At 51.9% G+C, this 20,492-nt stretch overlaps 2 protein-coding genes across 5 annotated transcripts in view; one reads left to right on the plus strand and one right to left on the minus strand.

Moving 5' to 3' along the window:
• The first annotated feature begins 6 nt into the window (after positions 1–6).
• On the plus strand, positions 7–14,118 carry TADA2B (transcriptional adaptor 2B). 3 transcript variants are annotated; one of them, XM_012002163.1, is made up of 2 exons: positions 7–286; positions 10,219–14,118. In XM_012002163.1, the coding sequence occupies exons 1-2, from the start codon at positions 17–19 to the stop codon at positions 11,209–11,211; spliced, it is 1,263 nt and encodes a 420-aa protein (XP_011857553.1). In that variant the 5' UTR covers positions 7–16; the 3' UTR covers positions 11,212–14,118. The 3 variants fall into 3 exon arrangements, with proteins under 3 accessions (XP_011857553.1, XP_011857555.1, XP_011857554.1); XM_012002165.1 differs by having other exon boundaries at positions 7–61; XM_012002164.1 differs by lacking the exon at positions 7–286 and adding an exon at positions 9,007–9,655.
• Positions 14,119–15,054: 936 nt separating this feature from the next.
• Positions 15,055–20,492, minus strand: part of GRPEL1 (GrpE-like 1, mitochondrial (E. coli)) — a 9,566-nt gene continuing 4,128 nt past the window's right edge. For both annotated transcript variants that reach the window (XM_012002167.1, XM_012002168.1), the window contains exons 2-4: positions 20,196–20,358; positions 18,545–18,626; positions 15,055–17,373 (exon numbers count right to left, since the gene is read on the minus strand). In XM_012002167.1, the coding sequence (XP_011857557.1) occupies positions 17,027–17,373; positions 18,545–18,626; positions 20,196–20,358 (592 nt within the window). In that variant the 3' untranslated portion in view covers positions 15,055–17,026. The remainder of the gene's footprint in view (positions 17,374–18,544; positions 18,627–20,195; positions 20,359–20,492) is intronic.

The raw sequence follows: 20,492 nt of genomic DNA on the forward strand, positions 1-20,492 counted from the left end.
CGGCGAGCGGGGGAAGATGGCGGAGCTGGGGAAGAAGTACTGCGTGTACTGCCTGGCCGAGGTGAGCCCGCTGCGCTTCCGCTGCACCGAGTGCCAGGACATCGAGCTGTGCCCCGAGTGCTTTTCGGCCGGCGCCGAGATCGGCCACCACCGCCGCTACCACGGCTACCAGCTGGTGGACGGCGGGCGCTTCACGCTCTGGGGGCCCGAGGCCGAGGGCGGCTGGACCAGTCGCGAGGAGCAGCTGCTGCTGGACGCCATCGAGCAGTTCGGCTTCGGAAACTGGGTGAGCAGCGCGACAGGGGCCGGGTCCCGGCTAGGGCACAGGAAGGCCCGCGCCTCTCCTGTATCGGGCGCGCAGGCAGCCCTGGACCTGCTCGCTCCGCTCGGCACCCCGGAAGGCCCCGGAGGTGGGGAGGGCGACGCTGCCGGTTTATAGTCGGGCACCTGTCGGAACCTATGCTCAGAGAGGCTGTGACGCGCCCAAGGTCACATAGCCGAGACGGGGCCAAGTGGGGCTTTGAACGCTGGTTTCTGACAGCAGAGCCATTTCCCTCACCTTCAGGGACGCCTTCACAGGCGTTTGCGGAGTGCAGACGTTGGGCAAGACGCGGTGCCTTACCTGAGTTCGTGGAGTCAGGCAGGCCCACAGACTCGACAGAAAGCGGTGGGAGCACCAGGGAGGGAGAACGGTGGGCGCCCTGCGGCTTGTCGGGGTCTCTGGGGCGGCCCAGTTTGCTTTCTGTCATTGTATGCATGTGCCCTGTGTGGTGTGCCAGTGCACAGATTCTTTGTGGGTAGCGTGCCTGGTTAATGCTTGGGTCTCCACAACCCACGACATTGTGCGAGTGGTCAGTAAAGAATGAACAAAGAGGCCTGGCCTGGGAGGCCTGGGGCTTGGGTTTTGCTCTCTTTACGTTTGAGGTTTTTGTACAGACAGCTCTGTGTGGGGAGCGGTGAGAGCTGGACTGGATCCACTTACGCTAGCAACATCGTGTGCTAGGTTCTGTCCTTGAGAGAGGAACATAGTTGTTCTCTCTGGGCGGTTTCTCAGCTCTCCTTTCACTCTGGAAGCTTGCATCCGTGTTAGAAAGAAGAAAATCTCTAGCCGTATTCCCGCTCCTAACCACCAAAGGCATGTGGCCATCCCCAGGCACCCTGAGAAGGAGGGGAGGGAGACACCCCAGCGCCCTTAGCTTTGCAGAGTCTTCCCCTGCTACACCAGGTGCCTGCTTCTCGGAACAGCGTCCATCTGCTGCCACGTCTCCAGCAGTCCTGCCTGGGCTGCTTTGATTGCCTTTTGCTTTCCTTTCCTGAAAGAGTCTCAGGACCGCCTCATATACCCATTCTGAAGCCCTGGAATCTTGATTCTCCTCCCAGCTCCTTAGAGAAGATGGTCCTTTACAAATCCTTACCTAATGGCCACCAGCATTGGGATCGCCATTTTTCAGAAACTCTGGTCCATCTTGTCCTTCCATGCTGTTTGTGAATATGCACTGAGCTTGTGTTCCGTGCAGATTCTACAGTGGCGGAGGACTCTGAAGGAAAGAGAAGCCTTTATCCCTCCATTCAGGGAGCTTAAAGTGTGGTACTGACTTGGTCCTGGGCCCAGAGCTCCTCCCTAGCAACAGCCATCCATGTCCAGCCACCTCCCTGTCCTATCTGTCTCTCAGTGTCCTCTTGACTTACTCCTTAGTTCCTTGTTCCACTAAGTTCCTGATCCAGTTTATCAGCTGTCTCCTCACAGTACATCCAGAACAAACTACTTCTTACAGCCGTAGTCCCGGCTGATGTTTACTTCTTGCCTTGACCACTTTGGAAGCCTCCTTGTTCGTTATTCCCCCTGCACCCCATTCCCCCATTCCACACACCATAACCAGAGCGAGCTTTGGAAGCACAGAGCGCCTCACACCGGCCTCAGTGGCTTTTACTTCAGTTAAGGCGGCCTTAGAAGTGTTGAGCAATGAGATCTCATCTGTTACCTCCCTTGATCGTTTTATATTTCTTCTACCTAGAGTGCTCTCCCCCAAAATCATGGCCCAGGATCGATCTTTCCACTTACATATCAGTGCCTCAAAGGGCTCTTCCCTTCACCATCCCAGCAATTATCTCTATGTTAGCAGCTAAGGAGGCACAGAGCCTTGCTGGCATATCTGTGCGTATCTCAGGACATTTTCCCAACAGCCCTTGGCAATTGGCTTTGGATGGACCAGTTTGACTTCAGAGCCTGTACTCTTAACTACACTGTCTGCACTGCCTTCCCTGCGGCACTGTGGAAAATACACAGAACACGATACCTGGGGAACAAAAACATTTATTTGGTTTTGGAAGAAACCAGGCTAGAAGTGGAGAGGCCTGTCTTCTAAAACAATACTTTCCGAACTAATGTGCACACAGACCACCTGGGGAGCTGGTGAAAATGCAGATTCTGACTCAGCTGTTAGAGGAGACAGAGCCAGGAGAGGAAGGGCATGGGGCTTGGGCTTGGGCTTGGTGCACAGGGGGCCTGGCCAGGCTGCGGTCAGGGCGTTCTCCCACGGCACCAGCGCCAGGCCACGGCGAGGCCTGAGAGCCTGCATTGCAGCCAGGGCACAGGGGGTGCGCTGGCCCGTGACCCCGCCCCCTCCCCCGGAGTGGTGAGGTACCAGTATTCAGTCATGCTGCCATCTCCCTGGCAGAGCCTCGTTGTGCTAACCCCTGGGACTTTATTTTTCTTCCTCTGAGGCTGTTCTGCAGCTCTGAGATGGACGGTGCTCTTCTGAGCATGTATCCAGCTATGTGCACAGAGCTGGCGTGTCCCACTGCCTCTGTCCGCTCTGGGCCAGGCTCTTCCCATATGTGTCTTGTGGGATCTTCCTAGCAGCCCTGGGGGTTGGGTTCTTATTCTTACAGTTGAAGAACAGCAGCTCTAAGAAACTAAGCGCCTTGTCAGGGATTCCATGGCATTCATGTGATAGAGCCACGAATGAATGCCGGCCTGTGTGATTCCAAAGCCTGGGCCCTAACCCATGGGTGGAGCATTAGGCAATGTGGGTCACAGGCTGGGAGGCCGTCGGTGCCACCGCAGGAGTGGATGGAGTGGAAGGGCTTGACCTGATTCACTGGAGATTAGTGTAGGGGCAGGGCCTGGGCTCCTGGGCTGCGACTGTGAGTGTGGAAGGAGATGGTGTGGGGGCTGGGGACAGTGATGTAAAGAAAGTTGAGACTTGTTGAGTTCTACTTTCAGATGTCAATTGGCGACACCTGGCCTGGGGGTTGTACTACTGCATGTGGGATTCATGGGAGAGGGTGGGTTGTGGCCAAACCTGGCAGCTTTGTGGTCACACTTTGTACCAGGGCTGGGGGCTGGGGCCTGAAGGGGACAGGATGTAGCTGAGCAGGGTTTACAGTGACAGCTGGGGGCTTAGGGACAACCTGTGTGCTGTCGTGTGTGTTTCATAGTGAGGGGCAGAGAGAACAGGTTAAAGGACCTTGGCAACAATGGGAAAGAGTTGGCAAGCAGTGACCCAGAGTCAGATCAGCGGGGTTTGGCGTCTCTAGATGGTTCTGTGCAGGATTCCAAGAGTTAGAGGGTGCAGGCCCTGCTGGAGCACAGGAACACAGACACAAACACAGGTGACAGCTGAGGGCAAGTCGCAGCTATGGCAGAGGAGCCGAAACTGTTGATTGGTTGCCAAAGAAATTGGACTGACACTGAGGAGCTTGAGGAGGGCCAGTGCACCTCTGCAGGTGGTGGTCAGGAGGGCTTTGGTGGCGAAGTGGGGTTCAAGCTGGCCCTTGTGGTTTTGAATCAGATGAGTGTGTGAAGTTCTCTGTGAACCATGGAAGGTCTCGTGCACACATGTCAACACTCAGGCTCCTTCCTGGAGCCAGGTGGGGTGTCCTGAGTAGAGCTGCACCCTTTGAGATGATGATGGACACCCAGGAGGCGGGAGAAGGCCAGACACATCGATGATCACTGCCTTGTGCATGCATTCATTCTCTCACTCATTCATTCAGTTAGCACTGCCTCGGGGCCTGGTACAGACCAGCCCCTGTGGTGAGAACAGGCTAGGAGGAAGACGGCTGCCTCACCTGGCAGGTGCTGTGTGGGCAAGTGGGCCTCAGGATGTCCTGTGGAGGGAAGGACATAAGATGGCTGTGCAGTTAGAGGAGAATGTGGTTGAAGGAAGGGTTTTGTGTTTTAAGAGTCTGGTGTATTCAGGGCCAGGCAAAAGCCAGCTTGGGGTGATGGAGGAAGCTGGTGAAAAGCCCTGGGTGCCAGGTGCGAGAGCGTTACTGGGGTTTGAAGCCGGCTCAGGCTCTGTGATCACCCAGTGGCTGCTTGCCAGTGCCAGGCCCTGAGCAGGTGCTTTGACACGCACCCCTCACCATCTCCCCGTCCCCTAATCCCCAAGACAGGTGCTCCCCACTTTTACAAACGAGGAAACAACTGTGGGTGATGTGGGAACATGGAATTTCAACCCAAGGCTTCTGACTGCATGCCTAGAACCATCCGTTTCATTGTTCACCAGCCGTGCTGCAGGATCCACTAGGATTCCCAGGGATCCCCCTAGATCTGCGGGATTGTCACCTCTGAGGCCGAGGTCTAGAAATTTGGATGGATGAAAAGAACCCCAGGGAGCTGTGAGGTGCGGTTGGGAACCATGGGAAGGGGGACCTTACCTTCCCCTACAGGGCAGAAGGCTCCACTGTGCGTCAGCCCCAGCCTGAGCGTCCTGCTGGGGTTCCAGGGATTGCCATTAAGGATGGCGGGAGCGGGAGGGAGAGCCCGGATGGGAGAGTGGCTGGGAGGGGCAGGGCGCGCAGAGGGGGTCTCCAACTCCAGCTGCAGCGGGACACCCAGGAGGCCTGGCTCACATGAGTCACCCCCACCTCCCAAGCTGCTGAGTCAGGGGTGGGGCTTAGAATCTGCATTTCTAACAACCTCGTAGGTGCTGCTGATGTGGCCACTGTGGGACCTCACTTTAAGAACCACTGCGGTAGAGTGGTAAGACATGTCACTTTATAAAACTTCAAAATTATTTAAAAATATATTGATTTTTATTGTGGTACAATATGTGTAACATAAAATTTACCATTTTAACCCTTTTTAAGTGTTCAGGTCTGGAAGCATTAAGTCCACTCACGGTGTTGTGCAGCCATCACCACCAGCCACCTCCAGAACTTTCTCATCTTGCCAGACTCAAACTCTGTCCCCATTCAACACTCACTCCCCCTCCCCCTTCCCCAGCCCCTGGCACCCCCATTCTACTTCCCGTCTGTGGCACTAGGGACCTCACATAAGTGGATCCTGCAGGATTTGTCCCTTTCCGACTGGCATATGTCACTTTGCATCATGTCCTCAAGGATCATCTGTGTCGTGGCATGTATTGGCACGGCCTTGCTCTCATGGCTGAACAGTCCATTGTCATCTCTGTGGCATATTGTGTTTATCTACGTATCTGTGATGGACATTCGGTTGCCTCCACCTCTTGGCGAATGTGAATAAGGCTGCTATGAACATGGTGTTCAGGGATCTCTTCAAGATCCTGCTCTCAGTTCTTCTGGGTAAATAAAAGTGGAATTGCTAGATTAGGTTCTGTGTGTAATTTTTTTTTTTTTTTTTAGGGTTTCGCTCTATCACCCAGGCTGGAGTGCAGTGGTACAATCATGGCTCACTGTAGCCTCCATCTCCTGGGCTCAAGCGATCCTCCTACCTCAGCCTCTCAAGTAGCTGGGACTACAGTCATGTATCACCACACCCGCCTAATTTTTAAATTATTTGTAGAGACAGGGTCTTGCCATGTTTTTCAGGCTGGTCATGAACTTCTGGGCTCAAGTGATCCTCCTGCCTCAGCCCCCCAAAGTGCTGGCGTTAGGCTAAGCCCCCACGCCTGGCCTTGTGTGTGCTCTTTGAGGAACCACCCTGCTGTTTTCCACAGTGAGGAATGCCACTTTCGAAATCTCTGTCACAGGTCGCCTTATCTGACCTGAAGGTGTCAGTCACCTTGAGGGCCAAAGACAACTCTAAGTCACTGAGGTCTCTGAGTTCAGAGAGACCTAGAACTGAGGCTTACAGGGCTTCCCACTGGAACAGGCTGGGGGCAGTGGCCAGGGACAGTGGGGTCTCCGAAAGGTCTGACACCTGGAAGCACAGGCTGCAAAGCCAGTGAGTCCCCCGCCTCTGGCATCAGAGGGATGCTTGTGCTGAGAGTTGAGCTGCTGGAGCAGGGAGGAGGGAAGGGGAAGAGACAGGGGGACCCGGTGTCCTCAAGTCATCTCTCTAAATGTGACAGACAAGGCTAGAAGAGGGAGGAGCCAGGGGCCACCACATGGCTGTGACTGAGTTGGTGTGCCAGCCCCAAGGGCTGTTGGCATCCACGCCTACCTTTGCCCGGCCGCTCTGTCCTGCCGCCAGCTGCAGGTGGCCCTAGTCGTCGGCCCAGTGTCTGAGGCTGAGCTGAGACTGGAGGTGCTGGAGTGACTTTGCTGTGGAAGGTGATGAGGACAGCCTAGTCAGCCTGGAGCCTGTGGGGCATGGAGCTCCTAAGAGGGGCTGATGGCCTGGGTGGCAGGTGGGGCCCTCCCATGTCTGCACGCTTCTGTGGAATGGCCAGGCAGGTGACATGTCAGGGCTCTCTGACTTGTGCAGATGGGAAATGCATGCATGGGCTTGGCTTGGAGCCCTCCTGCGCTGCCACCTGCGGCCTGTGGCTGGTGTGTTTCTTACCTTGCTCTGTTCCCTCCTGTCCTTTAGGACATGGTTCAGTCCCCTGTCCCACGGATTCCATTTCCTCCTGGCCCTGCAGGGGCCACCAGTGTACCCAGCTGCTCCTTAAGAGCTCTGCCCACAGAATGCAATGCCCTTCCCTGGTGGGACCCACTCCCTTACACCCAGCTCCCTGGGGAACTGAGCCTTCCTGGCTTTTTGAGCTTCTTCATTTGGAGCAAAAGGAGCTGGAGCTGCGCCTCCCTTTGGAGACGACGCCTGGCCCCAAACCACCAGGGGAAGCCCAGCCTGGGGCAGGGATGAGCTGTCCTCTGCCTTGTCCTTCACAGACCAGATGGGGGTGAGGAAAGGACAGCAGTAGGGCCACCGAGGGACAGCAGGGCCACAGGGCTTCGCAGCATCGCCTGGGACAGGAGATGCTCCGGAGCCTGCAGGGCTGGCGGCCTCGGGCACGACGCCGGGTGCAAAGGCCTGAGCTTCACTGCACATCACGGGGGCAGGGTCAGCCTGAGCTGTGGCACCTCTCCAGCATGCTTGTTCCAGAAAGAAGAGCAGAAGCCCAGTGGTCCGGCTTTGCTCTGCCTCTTACCACAACATCAGGAAGCGGCTAGGAGCCCCTTGTGGTGTGCGCTGCATCGCGGGATGGTGGGGGGCGCGTGGTGACGGGTGTATGCTCCCAGCCACATTGCCTGGTGTTGAAGTGGCTCAGCGTTCACTGGCCTCGTGCCCTTGGTGGGGGCTCACCCTCAGGTTTACTTTCCTTATCTGAAAACCATAGGGCAGTAACAACACTTCTCCTCTGTGGGAAACGCAGGACTGAGTGGGATGATGGGCGTAGATGTAGTTATCTGTTGTTGTTTTGAATTGTATTGGTAAAACCTGCAAAAGGAGGGATGGCAGGTCAGGAAACAAGCTGAGAGGGACCGCAAGCGATGGAACAGTTGAGCCTGGCCCTGGGGGTCACTGAAGGCTTCCTGGACCCGGCGGCCTGGTCTTGAGGGATAAAGGGAAGTTGTGGGAGGGAAGCTGACAGCATCCAGTGCTGGGGATAGCTGCTGAGATGGAGCACACGCTGTGGCCGCACCTGCCTCCTCACCGCCCTACCAGGTGGGCCCCGGCCCTGAGTCTGGGCACGAGGAGCAAAGGACACCTCCAGCAGGGTGGGCGCTGCCAGGCCTGCAATGTCTGGCTGGGTGCTGGGAAGCTCCTGAGAGGTGGGAGGCAGGAGCCAGGGACAGCTGTAGACCCCGCGGGGCACACTCAGGAGTCCGGCTGACGCTGATGGGTTCGTGCTCCCAGACTTCCAGATTTCTGAAGGATTTTGGAGGCTGACCTAGTGTTGCTAACTTGAAAATTTGCCAAGTAAGTAAGATATTTTACAAACATCTCTGCAAGTGAGAAGTCAGCAGGCCTCTTCCTGCTGGTCTCACTGGCTGGAGAGACCAGGGCCAATGCCAGGGGGCCCCACTGGCTCACCTTGTGACCTTGGGTAAGCAGCCCGGCACCACAGAGCCTCTGGGGCAAGGGGACACCCAGCCTCACGTGCCTGGGAACCTGGTGCAGCAGCCATCGGAGCCTCCTGGAAACTGGCGTCTTGGCTGTGTACGCAGCAGCCCCTCCGCAGCCTCGGACAGGAGCTGGTGCCGAGGGCTGGAGAAGCTGCACAGGCCAAGGTCGGCTCTGCCCCTGCTGCCTGCCTGGGGGGGTGGAAGCACAGACGTGAGGCGTTGGGATGGAAATTCCCACCCTACAGGCACCCCAGGATGTTCACCCAGGGTTTCCACCCAACAGGACCCTTTCCTTCCTAAAGGGCGGGCGTTAGGGACTGTTTTTCCATTAGGTGGAGATGGCTGGTAGTTACCTGTTTCAGAGGCCACTGCGGATCCTGGGGCTCCCTGGCCCCAAGGTTGTGGGGGAAGAGCACGAGCTCCCAGTGGCCTCTGCCCCGGCTGCTCCATGAGAGGGGACTCGCGCTCGCCACGTGGGGCCCACTCTGGCCCCGAAGCCTTTTCTCACCCGTGTGAGGTGCGTGGGGCTGCACATGTCCCCTCTTCTGGCAGTGACACACCTGGAGCTCAGAGATGGGCAGTGACCAGCGTGGGTCCCACAGAGTGGCAGCAGGTGCTGGAGATAGTTGTGACTTGGTTTTGTGTTTTGTTTTAGGCCAAATGCCTCCTGGGGAAAGAAAATGAACAGACTTGCTGCAAACAGTGATGTTTCTAAAAGAAGCAGTCAGTGCCCTCTAAGAGCACAGTCAACATTTAGCTCGAATATTTTTACTTTATGAGTCTCAAAGAGGCCCCACAGTTGAGTTTTGGCATTGCCTTCTGTAGTCACAGTCCTGGGCATTCCTGGCCCCAAGGTGGCAGGGGGAGGTCTCCAGGCACGTGTGCCAGAGGAAGCCCCAGCTGTGGGGTCCGTTCCTGGAGCCCAGAGCACTTCTCTCCCTGACTCCAGCTCATAGTCATCAGCCTGGTGGGGCGCGGGTCCCTCCAGTTCCAGCTGGGCCTCTGGCTGTGCTACAGGCAGCGCTGCAGCGCTGGTTCCACACCCAGGCGGGCAGAGGCAGGTGGGGGCTGGGTGGCTGAGAGGCGGTGGCCAGGGAATGAGTGCGCATTTTGGGCAGTTACTTTCTGAAGTGGCTTTAGCGGTTGACTTTGAGGAAGAGGCCTCTCGGCAGAAGGAAAAGATTGAGGGAGTTATACAGTTTCCTCCCATTAAACCTTGTATTTATGGGTTACCCTCTTGTAGGAATGATGAATGCTTTCAGCCGGTGGCAGACTCCCAGCCAGCTGCTAACCGTGGAAGGTGCTAGAAATGAAGGCCTGCTCCCTTGAGGAGCCACAGGCCCATCATCCACAGTCACTGCCTAGGAAAGGGCCATGCCAGCCCCCCGGGCATGAAGGCCAGGATGGGTGTGCGGCCAGGACAAGTGTCACAGAAGTGTCCTGGCCCTTTCTATTCCAGGAGGCGGCAACATGGTAGAACTGGGTCCCCTCCTGCAGTGCCGTGGACTTGGCCTGGCCTCACACCCTGGGACAAGCCCGTTTTCTAGTCTGAATGAGGCGAGTTCAGCATTCCCTGGCCTGCCCAGCTGTGTCCTGGGACATTCAGATCCACAGCCCCTGAGTCCAGGGTTTACGGCGGTGCAAAATGGCAGCTCCTCTGGTCCCAGGTGGGGAATGAGAACAAAGTTCAGACCTCAGCCAGGGGTTCTGGCCTCAGCTCTGCCACCAGCTCACCCCAAGACCTTGTGCCAGCTTGTGTCTCTCTGGGTCTTCACTTCTTCATGTATAGAAACAACGTGTGTTGCTTCCAACATTGTCATCTCTCCCCCGAGCCCAGCTCATGAGAGTGTGTGTGACCAAATGCCTTTGGGGAGGGTGGGTAACGGTGCTGTAGGAAGTACTCTAGGTCAACCTTTGTAAAAACGTGAAGAGAATCTGTGCAGAACCTAAATCTGACACCCTGACGCTGGGAGTAACCTCTGCCCTTTGTCATCGTAGGAAGATATGGCTGCACACGTCGGTGCTTCCCGGACTCCCCAAGAGGTGATGGAGCATTACGTGAGCATGTACATCCACGGGAACCTGGGGAAGGCCTGCATCCCTGACACCATCCCCAACCGTGTGACCGACCACACCTGTCCCAGCGGAGGCCCCCTCTCACCCAGCCTCACCACCCCGCTGCCGCCACTGGACATCTCCGTGGCCGAGCAGCAGCAGCTGGGCTACATGCCGCTGCGGGACGACTACGAGATCGAATATGACCAGGATGCCGAGACGCTCATTAGCGGGCTCTCTGTTAACTATGACGACGACGACGTGGAGATCGAGCTGAAGCGCGCCCACGTGGACATGTACGTGCGGAAGCTGAAAGAGAGACAGCGGCGGAAGAACATCGCCCGTGACTACAATCTAGTGCCAGCCTTCCTGGGGAAGGACAAGAAGGAGAAGGAAAAGGCGCTGAAGCGCAAGATCACCAAGGAGGAGAAGGAGCTGCGCCTGAAGCTGCGGCCGCTGTACCAGTTCATGTCATGCAAGGAGTTTGATGACCTTTTTGAAAACATGCACAAAGAAAAAATGCTCCGGGCCAAGATCCGAGAACTGCAGCGGTACCGGCGAAACGGGATCACCAAGATGGAAGAGTCGGCAGAGTACGAGGCAGCGCGGCATAAGCGGGAGAAGAGGAAGGAGAACAAAAACCTAGCGGGCTCCAAACGGGGAAAGGAGGACGGCAAAGACGGCGAGTTCGCCGCCATTGAGAACCTTCCGGGCTTCGAGCTCCTGTCGGATCGCGAGAAGGTGCTCTGCAGCTCTTTAAACTTGAGTCCGGCCCGCTACGTGACTGTGAAGACTATTATAATTAAAGACCACCTCCAGAAGCGGCAAGGAATCCCCTCGAAAAGCCGCCTTCCTAGCTACCTGGACAAAGTCCTAAAGAAAAGGATTTTGAATTTCCTCACAGAAAGCGGCTGGATCTCCAGGGACGCGTCTTGAAGCTGAGACGCTTTGAAAGCCAGAGTGATGCTCAGACGGCGCGCCAGCCAAAAGACTTGGTGGAGGGGAGCCGCTTCCCCATTGTTGCTCTTTTTTAAACAAATGGAGTTCCTTTTTTTAAGACAAATTCTTTTCATGGTCCTCTGAAAGCAGCAATAGTAACAATCTTATATTGGATCATGGGGGAGGCAAACGTGTCTATTTTAACTTAGTTCTGCAAGTCGTACACTGAGATGATGCTCTGCCTTTACCTGTTCAGTTCGGAGCTTATTGTGAGATTGGATAATTTCCTTTTGAGTGTTCTTCCCTTTGGTACAAAAGCTATTGTGGGTGACAGAAGCAGTGTTTTCCTGCTGGACCGACAAGCCACCAGCTATTTCCTGGTGATGCAAGCTCTTCTCAGGCGGGGCTGCCTGCAGGCTCCTCTTTTCTGAGCCCACGCTGCCCACAGCTGACCCCAGCGCAGCCCCGGGCACGCGGCACTTTACATGGGGGCAGCTTGGGCCCAGACTCCTCCGCCTTGTAGCAGATGAGGAATCAGGCCAGAGGACAATAGGCTGGCATTTTGTTGGGAACTGAAGAGGAATCTGTTGAACACAGCAACCAGATGACCTTCCATTTCACCCGCGGCAGCAGTTTCAGCCTGCAGTTCCCAAACCCCACAGCTGACCCTGCACCTCATTCGAATACGGCCAGAGCCTGCTGGTTCACTTTGGGTAGAGCCGTGCCCCTTGGGCAGGCTCCCATAGTGGCCACGTCCCCACGAATGGGAAAGCACGTTAGTGGGAGGGACGTAGGACACGTGTGGACCGCCAGGCCCTCTCAACCCTTTTCCTGGGGCTGCTCGGTGCTGCTGTTAGATGTGCAGTGCATTTCACTTGGAAGAACCCATTGTATAAAGTTCAAGGCTGAGAGTTCTGAATTCTGGCGTCAGCTTCCTCAGGATTTTCTTCAGTTGCAAGTACCTTTCCACTGAAAATGTGAGCATGCCCGCCTGGCTAGGCATCTTTAAGAGTGTCGCCAGGCCCGTGCCAGCTGAGGCCTCAGACTAGCCAGGCGAGAGCCGTCTGACCGGTTGGTTGGCGGTGGTTCTGGCTGAGCACGAGGGAGCCCGGGCGGTGTCCCTGAGCCTCCAGCTGCTCCCTGTTCACTGTCTTGAATCAGACTCAGCAATGGCTTCTTCACAGCCCTGCCTACAAGCTGTTCTCTGGGGCCCTCTTTCGAGGGTGTCCACGGTACCTTCCTCCGGAAACTTGAGGAACTCTTTTGTCTTCCAGCTGCTCAGGGTTCTCCGGTCCAAGACCCTGCTTTAACGAGAGTCTGTGGCGTGCTCAGACTCCAGCGCTCCGTTCTTCAAGGAGGTTGACTTGCCTCTCGGGCCCCATAGGTACCAAGAGACTGTTCACCTCCCAGAATGTTTGGGCTTGAAGTTACATTAAAGTGAAGTTATTTGAAAGAAAACCTCATCATTTCTAAGGATGACTTAATTACTGTGCCTTTTCCTTTCTTTTTACACATCCTTCTGTCCCTTAGGGTAAAATTTTCAGCATTAAATAAAACATTTCAAATATATTGTATATGGCTTTAGTTGTAAACTATACTGCATGCTGACAGAGAAGTGCTCTTTTAGCTAAGCCCAGAACTTCTCTTTTGACAATAAAGTACTGAGCAGTGGTATCATGAGGGCCACCTCCACACTGTCCCCTGCAGAATAAATGCGGATGACAGAAAGCTGATGCTGTCTACCACTGAACAGTGATGGAGATGGTGCTAAGTTTTTACGGTTGTCTTAGCCCTAGTGGTCCTCAAAGTGGGGTTCCTGGCCCAGCAGCGGCATCCCCTAGGAATCTGTTAGAATGCAGATGCACAGGCCCCACCTGGCCTCCTGCATCAAAGTGGTGTGCGGCGGGGTGCAGCAAGCGGTTTTCACAAGCCCTCCAGGTGACTGGATGGAAGCTTGCTTGGGAACCATGGGTTTTAGCTATTCTGGTGTCTCCCTGATTTTCTACAACGCCAGGATCCTAGTTTGGTGAGGTTTTAAATTTAATCTTATTTTTATATAAAATGATTGCCAGACTTATTATATTAAGCTTGAAGAAGCAGAAGATCCCTGTTAATGTGTATGGCCCAGGCCAAGAGCTGTCAAATGAAAAACTTTGTGCTTAAGCAGGTTTTTAGTATGTATATCTTTTTGATGGTATGAAGAATTTATTTAGGCTTGACTGTTTTAAAACACCATAATGAATGTATAATTAATTTATGTTAAAGTAATAACCCTTTGTCACAAGGGAATGGTAATGTTGTGATTGGCTGCCTCTTAGCCCATCGACTATTCCCATCATGGTAGTCCTTACCTCTGTTGGCAGCTCAGAGCCTCCACATTTTTATATTTAATTCTCATGATAAATTAGCCAGCATAATCTCATGGAATTAGGCCTTGTTAAAATCTAGGCCAGGCACAGTGGCTCACACCTGTAATCCCAGCACTTTGGGAGGCCGAGGCGAGCTGATCACAAGGTGAAGAGATCAAGACCATCCTGGCCAACATGGTGAAATCCTGTCTCTACTAAAAATACAAAAATTAGCTGGGTGTGGTGGTGCACGCCTGTAGTCCAAGCTACTTGGGAGGCTGAGGTAGGAGAATTGCTTGAACCCAGGAGGCAGAGGTTGCAGTGAGCTGAGATCACACCACTTACACTCCAGCCTGGTGACAGAGCGAGACTCCGTCTCCAAAAAAAAAAAAAAAAAAAATTTAAGCAAACTATCTTTGAGTCAAAAAAGTTGGATAACTCACCTATTTTAAATAATGCTGTCTGAATGGCCAACATCCCAAGAATGTATTAAAAACAGCAACCCTGCCTACCGTTTTGATGACCTTTTTCCATATTAAACACGTTGAGAACAAAAGAGTGTCACCGCTTGCTTCTTACCTCTGGTTGTGAAGTCAGATGTCTTCTCTGAGCCACACAGAGCTAGGGGTGAGCCACAGTTCAAACAGATACAGATTGTCACATGGCATACTTCAAAGTTTGGTACTTTGTATCAAACCAGTTTTTCCTCCAGATTAAAGTTGCTTTGTCTTTTTTCTTTTTTTGAGACAGTGTCGTGCTTGTTGTTCAGGCTGGAGTTCAATGGCACAATCTTGGCTCACTGCAACCTCTGCCTCCTGGATTGAAGCGATTCTCCTTGCCTCAGCCTCCCAAGTAGCTGGGATTAACAGGCACCCACCACCACGCCCAGCTTATTTTTTGTATTTTTAGTAGAGATGGTTTTTCACCATGTTGGCCAGGCTGGTCTTAAACTCCTGACCTCAGGCGATTCACCCACCTCTGCCTCCCAATGTGCTGGGATTACAAGCGTGAGCCACTGCACCCGACCTAAAATTGCTTTCTCTTAAGCAGAAACTCCTTCGTGCCAGTTGCTCTCCTCCCTCAAAGCAGCAGTACAGCCAGAGAAAGCCAAATGGGTCCGAGTCTTTCAGGAATCCAGACTGACTTGCAGATGCCTCTGAGACTTCCAGTTCTGGTTTTGACTGTCCACACACACACTTGACTCATGCTGCAATTATGCTAAATCCAGTAACTACTAGAATGTAGCTGAACAAATCTAATTTCTACTGTAAATATATACATAATTAAAAGACATTTTCCTGTTACAGGTTGAGTATCCCTGAATCTGAAATGCTGCAAAATCGGAAACTTTCTGAGTGCCTACGTGACACTCAAAGGAGATGCTCATTTCAAGCATTTTGGATTTCGGGATTGGGGACACTTAACTAGCAAGTATAATGCCAAGTAGTCAAGCAGAGAATCTCGTTTCAGTCAATGAGGGGCCACATATTACAACACTGTTCTCACTGTACCTTTAGTATGTTATGTTCAGATACACAGATTCCATTGTGTTAACAGATGCTTACAGTATCAGTACAGTAACTGCTTTCCAATTTAGGAGCAATAGGCTACACCATATAGCCTAGGTGTGGAGTAGGCTACACCTGTGTTTTTAGGTACCTGTGGGTACACATGGTGTTCACAGGAAGAAACTGCCTGATGACTTATTTCTCAGAACACATCCCTGTGGTTAAGCCATGCTTGACTATATTCCAAAATCCAAAACCCCCCAAGTTTGAAACAATTCTGGTTCTAAGCATTTCAGATGATACCCAACTTACCGTTTGACTGTGGATGCCTGAAGGTTACTATAAAAAATATTTTACCATATGAAGCTATATTGCCTCTAGGTTATGAGTTAAGTGCTTTTTAGCAACTGCAGCTCTAGCTGAGAAGGGAGGAGACTGCAAATATTCACAGAAATGAGTTGATAAATTACTTTTCTTAGCCTCCATTTTACTCTGGAGCTCCAGGGCTGATGATGCACTCACAACCCCACAGCGTGCACACAGGCAGCGCTGGAGCTCCCAGTCATGTTTTCTCCGATATACATGCTGCCTTTAGTTGTTTCTGACCACATTAATTGAAGGCATCTTAAAGGTGGAACATGTTGGGAATGGTATCCCAGGCTGAAGTATGATGGGACCATTACCTGCATCTTTTAAAATCAGAAGTGAAATAAACTGTGCCCCATCTTTTCTAGGCAGCAAATGGCTTTCACCAGTATCTTCAATTCTAGAAGCAAAGGCAGCGAAAGGTTCTTTTCTTTTTCATAAGAGACTCCAATCATTCAGCCTTTTTCTAAGCCCTAGATGACCATGCAAATGAGGAACACAGTCCTTTCGCAAGACGATTTTGCAAATCCTGTGCCCTTGCTGTGGCTCCTAGGTGTTTCATATTCTTACCATGCCAGGCTGCAGCTGCACTGGGCGAGTGTGGCTCTCCCTTTCCGTGCAGAAGTGTGTGCATGTGTGTACGTGAGTGTACACGCACGCACATGTCAAGCTGACAGCTTCAGGGCTGGAGCAGAGAATGGGAAGGCTAAGCCATGCTTGCCTCAGTGGCAAGGATCTCCACGAGTGGACACAAAATTGTTATCAGAAAGTAGGAAAATAAACATTAGGGCTTTAATCCTCTTAAATAAAATTTTTAAATTAAACATTAACATTTAAAGTACACCAAGCGTGCAGTCCTATTTTGAGAAAGTCCATTTTGCCAGGGAATACACCTTGAGGTCGTTAGTAACTAGTTGAATATGATTTAAATATGTCTGCATTTAGATGAACAGAACAGGGTAAAAGGACCTTTGCCAAGCCAAGCTCAATTCCTGGCCAAATAATGGTGCTGAGAATTGTCAGTGCCCACGCCCATTTCTCAGTGGTCAGTTTCAGCCGCTGTTGACTGATGACAAACGAACTCACTATGTTCTTCACAAAGATCATTTTTTGTATGAAAAATGTTTCAACTCTTGGCTTTCCTTCAGCGAATGAAATGTGATGGGCTAAATATGCCAGTCACTCATGCGCCGCACGCAGTGAGCTGCAGGGACACACGGTGCAGACTGGCGCGTCCAGGTAGCCAAACAGAATTCCCCAAGACCTTTTATTTGTTTAAAATACTTTGGTGTCAGCAGAGTCTGAGCAGACACATTACTCATGATGCTCAGGAGACCTGGCAGAGCCCCGCTGAGCTCTTCTAAGTATGTGGAACTATTCAACGCGTGGCACTAAAAGGGAACAGACTCCCGAATTACAGTTCATTAACGCAGTTATGCAACCCGCTTCATTTTCTGTTTAGCCACTGGTTACTTAAGGTTTCCAACAAGGTTTGGGAAAAGGTCACATGTACTCAAAGATGAGAAACAATGAACCAGCCTTAAGAGTTACAGCAAGTGAGTTTAAAAACACCCACCCCATCAATAGCAGCTAAGCTTCCTTCACCACCCCCACCAGGGCGGGTCTCAGAGTGCGCCCATGCAGCTTGTACCCCACTTTGCTAACTAGGGCCACTGTGCCCGGCTCCTTCCCCTCAACGGGCGTGTGGAACAAGGCCTCATGTTCATAAGGGTCGAACTTGGCTCCGACAGGGTTCAACTTGAGCAAGCCGTGCTTTGTGAACACCTTCTGGATCTGGACTTCAGTCATGACCAGCCCCTCATAGAGGTTCTTCAGGTGAGGGTTATCGTCTTTAATTTCTTCTTTAGGAACACACTGTGTTGCCTTCTCCAGAACGTCTGCCACCTCCAACAAGTCCTTGCAGAAGGCTTGAATGCCTGAAGTTAAAGAAGATCATTTGCACTCCATACCAACTGCACAGGGCAATTCCAACCTGAGCACTGCTGACCTGATGTGGAGGCTATTTAATAACTTGTCAAATCAGTTGCCTCAGAATTCCAATAGCTCAGTAACTTCAACAACACAAAACCCTCAAAAGCTATTTGTGGGATGAGACCCAGAATTTACTAAATTTAGAATTTACTAAAATGTGAAGAAAGGGGGGAAAATAGCCTTGAGACATCCAAGCCCAGATGTCAAGTAAGCAGTAAGATATAGAGGACTGGAACTCAGAAGATCCGAGTTTGAAGCCGAGTTTGAAGCCGAGACTTGTGTGTGGATGCCATTAAGCCCATAAGAGTGTGTAAGTCACCCAGGGACCACAGCAAGGGGAGAGAACCTAGGCCTGGTACTGAGTCCCAAGGGCCCAGACATTTACAGGTCAGAAAGGGTAAGAACCAACAAAGCACATTACCACAAAGAGAGGCAGAATACCAAGAGACAGGCCACAGCATCCAGGAAAAAAGTGTTTCAAGGAGCGCTTCAATCTCTGTGAACGCGGCACAGACTCTGGTTCTTAGTTTCCACGTAGCCTCTCACCCTGTCTGACCCGGGGCAAGCCTTTTACCCTCCACTGAGCCTTAGGTTCTGCACCTCTAATACCCACTGTCAGTCACGCAGAGACCCGCAGCCAGCACTCAAACACCAGCCTGTGGAGCTGGGAGCCTGGGTTATGTACCAGCTTTGTGATGTGGGGCAGGTGACTAAACCGCAATGATCTCAACTGTAAAAATGGGAAGAACAGTGACAAAAACATCCAAAGGTGGCAATGCATATAGCACGCTGGGAGTCCTGAAGTGATGCCAGTGTTACTTCCGGAGGGCTAAGGGGATGGGCATCAGAGGCTGACCTGCTGCAGGTTCCCACTGAGGTCTCTGTGTGGGGCAGGACACACCTATTTACAATTCTTCATGCTAGTCTCAGCTACTTATTTCTGCTCCTCCAGACACCTTTGCTGTTGGGCCATCATAAAAAAAAAATGCAGGGGATGCAACTGCTGGGTCCCCCGCCCCACAGCCTTGCTCTCTGACACTTCCATATGCATGGCCTTCCCCTTCCCCACCCCATTATCTTCTTTTCAGAATCAACACCATATTATGTTGAACGTACCATATAATTTTGCCTCCTCCACCAATTTCTGGCTCCTCTGCCGCAAGTTCTCAGTGTCTGCCAAAGCTCGTTTATATTTTTCCTAAAATAAAACAAATATTTTAAAATATTTTTTAATTTTTTGAGACGGAGTCTTGCTGTCTGTCGCCCAGGTTGGAGTGCAGTGGTGTGATCTTGGCTCACTGCAAGCTCCGCTTCCCAGGTTCATGTCATTCTCCTGCCTCAGCCTCCCAAGTAGCTGGGACTACAGGTGCCCGCCACCATGCCCGGCTAATTTTTTGTATTTTTAGTAAAGACGGGGTTTCACCGTGTTAGCCAGGATGGTTTTCATCTCCTGACCTTGTGATCTGCCCGCCTCAGCCTCCCAAAGTGCTGGGATTACAGGTGTGAGCCACCACGCCCGGCTGGGAGATTTATATTAATATGGAACAAAGTCATACGAAAGCGAGCTTGATTGGAAAATGGCTGTGTAACTAACTGCAAGTCAAAACAGAAGTAATATCACTGCCTTTGAAATATGACTAAGGAGGGTAGCTTAACGAAAGCTTAATAAAAGCTGCACTCAGGATCTTTTGCTATGTTCAATGTTACCCAGAGGTGGCTCAGTTCAAACACTCTTTGTGTAATCATCATCTGAGTTCTAGTATATTCCTCATGTCTCACCATCTTCCTGTAAGCTCACTCATCTGAGCTTTTCTCTCTCTCTTTTTTTTTTTTGAGACAGGGTATTGCACTATTGCCCAGGCTGGAGTGAAGTGGTGTAATCTCAGCTCACTGCAGCCTCAACCTCCTGGGCTCAAGCAATTCTCCCACCTCAGCCACCTGGGTTGCTGGGACTACAGGAGTGCACTACCACGCCCAGCTAATTTTAATTTTTTTTTTTAGAGATGGAGTCTCACTATGTTGCCCAGGCTGGTCTTGAACACCTGGGCTCAAGCAATCCTCTTGCCTCAACCTTCCAAAGTGCTATCAGAGGGGTAAGCCACTGCGCCCAGCTAGCTTTTCTCTTTTTAACATTTACTAAATTGCTCTGTGGGGGCCTCTAGACTGCATCCATTTTCAGTCTTCAGGTAATCACTGTGCAGTGGCAAGGAGTAAGAGCTCCAAGTCTAGATGGTCCTGGTTCAAGTCCTGGCTCTGCACCTGGCAGCCAGGATTAACATATGTAACGGGTTTGGAATGGTGCCAGCACTCAGGGTTTGTCATCATTCTCAAATCCTTAAAGAACTTGATTTGTGCCACCCATGTGTTTTCACATGGAGTAATAATTCATGTTCCTAGTTCACAAACCTCCTACCTGCCTATGAGAGCATGACATAAAACCATACTCCGGCTCCCAACTCCTGTACTTGAAATTTTCTGCTTCCTCTCCTAAGTCCCAACCTAAACAACCATACTGAGCATTCCTCATTTGTAAAGATGATTTTAAGTTTTAATTCAATGACAAATAATAGCATGTAAAGTTCATTCTCTTGCCAGAACCACAGCCACATAGGATTTGGGTTCTAGTCTTTGCTTTGGCAGTAACTTGCCACCTGGGCCCACTGCAGGCCGTGGACAACGGCTTAACTCTGGCTTTAGTCTGTCACCAATGAAGCCTGGAACCTTTATGTGGCCAAGCCCACTCCCACAGGAGCCTGACAGTCCTCACCACAGTCTCCTTCAGCTGCTCCTCCAACTTAACCTTCTCTTCCAGGAGGCTCTTCTCTGTAGCAGGAGGATCTGCCTTCTGTTCACTCTGAGCCATGTCCTCTTCCAGGTTCTGGCCACTGTTCTTTTGTCTCGTGGCTGTGCACAACAACCGGGGAGGTGGCCTGCAGGGAGTCCACACGCGAGACGCGAAGGCTTTGTTTCTGTGTTTATTGAAGGCAGATGTATGATTTCAGAAACTTAAAATAGCTTCAAACTATTTACTATTACTTGGGGAGAAAACATCTCTCTTAGATCT

This window comes from Mandrillus leucophaeus, unplaced genomic scaffold (assembly GCF_000951045.1).
Source record: "Mandrillus leucophaeus isolate KB7577 unplaced genomic scaffold, Mleu.le_1.0 Scaffold68, whole genome shotgun sequence".
Classification (NCBI taxonomy): Eukaryota; Metazoa; Chordata; class Mammalia; order Primates; family Cercopithecidae; genus Mandrillus; species Mandrillus leucophaeus.

What these genes read in the sequence shown, in the direction of transcription:
- TADA2B (XM_012002163.1), top strand. Translation starts at nt 17, where the DNA reads ATGGCGGAGCTGGGGAAGAAGTACTGCGTGTACTGCCTGGCCGAGGTG. An exon ending in AGTTCGGCTTCGGAAACTGG is followed by an intron (nt 287 to 10,218) that starts GTGAGCAGCGCG and finishes TTGTCATCGTAG; the next exon opens with GAAGATATGGCTGCACACGT.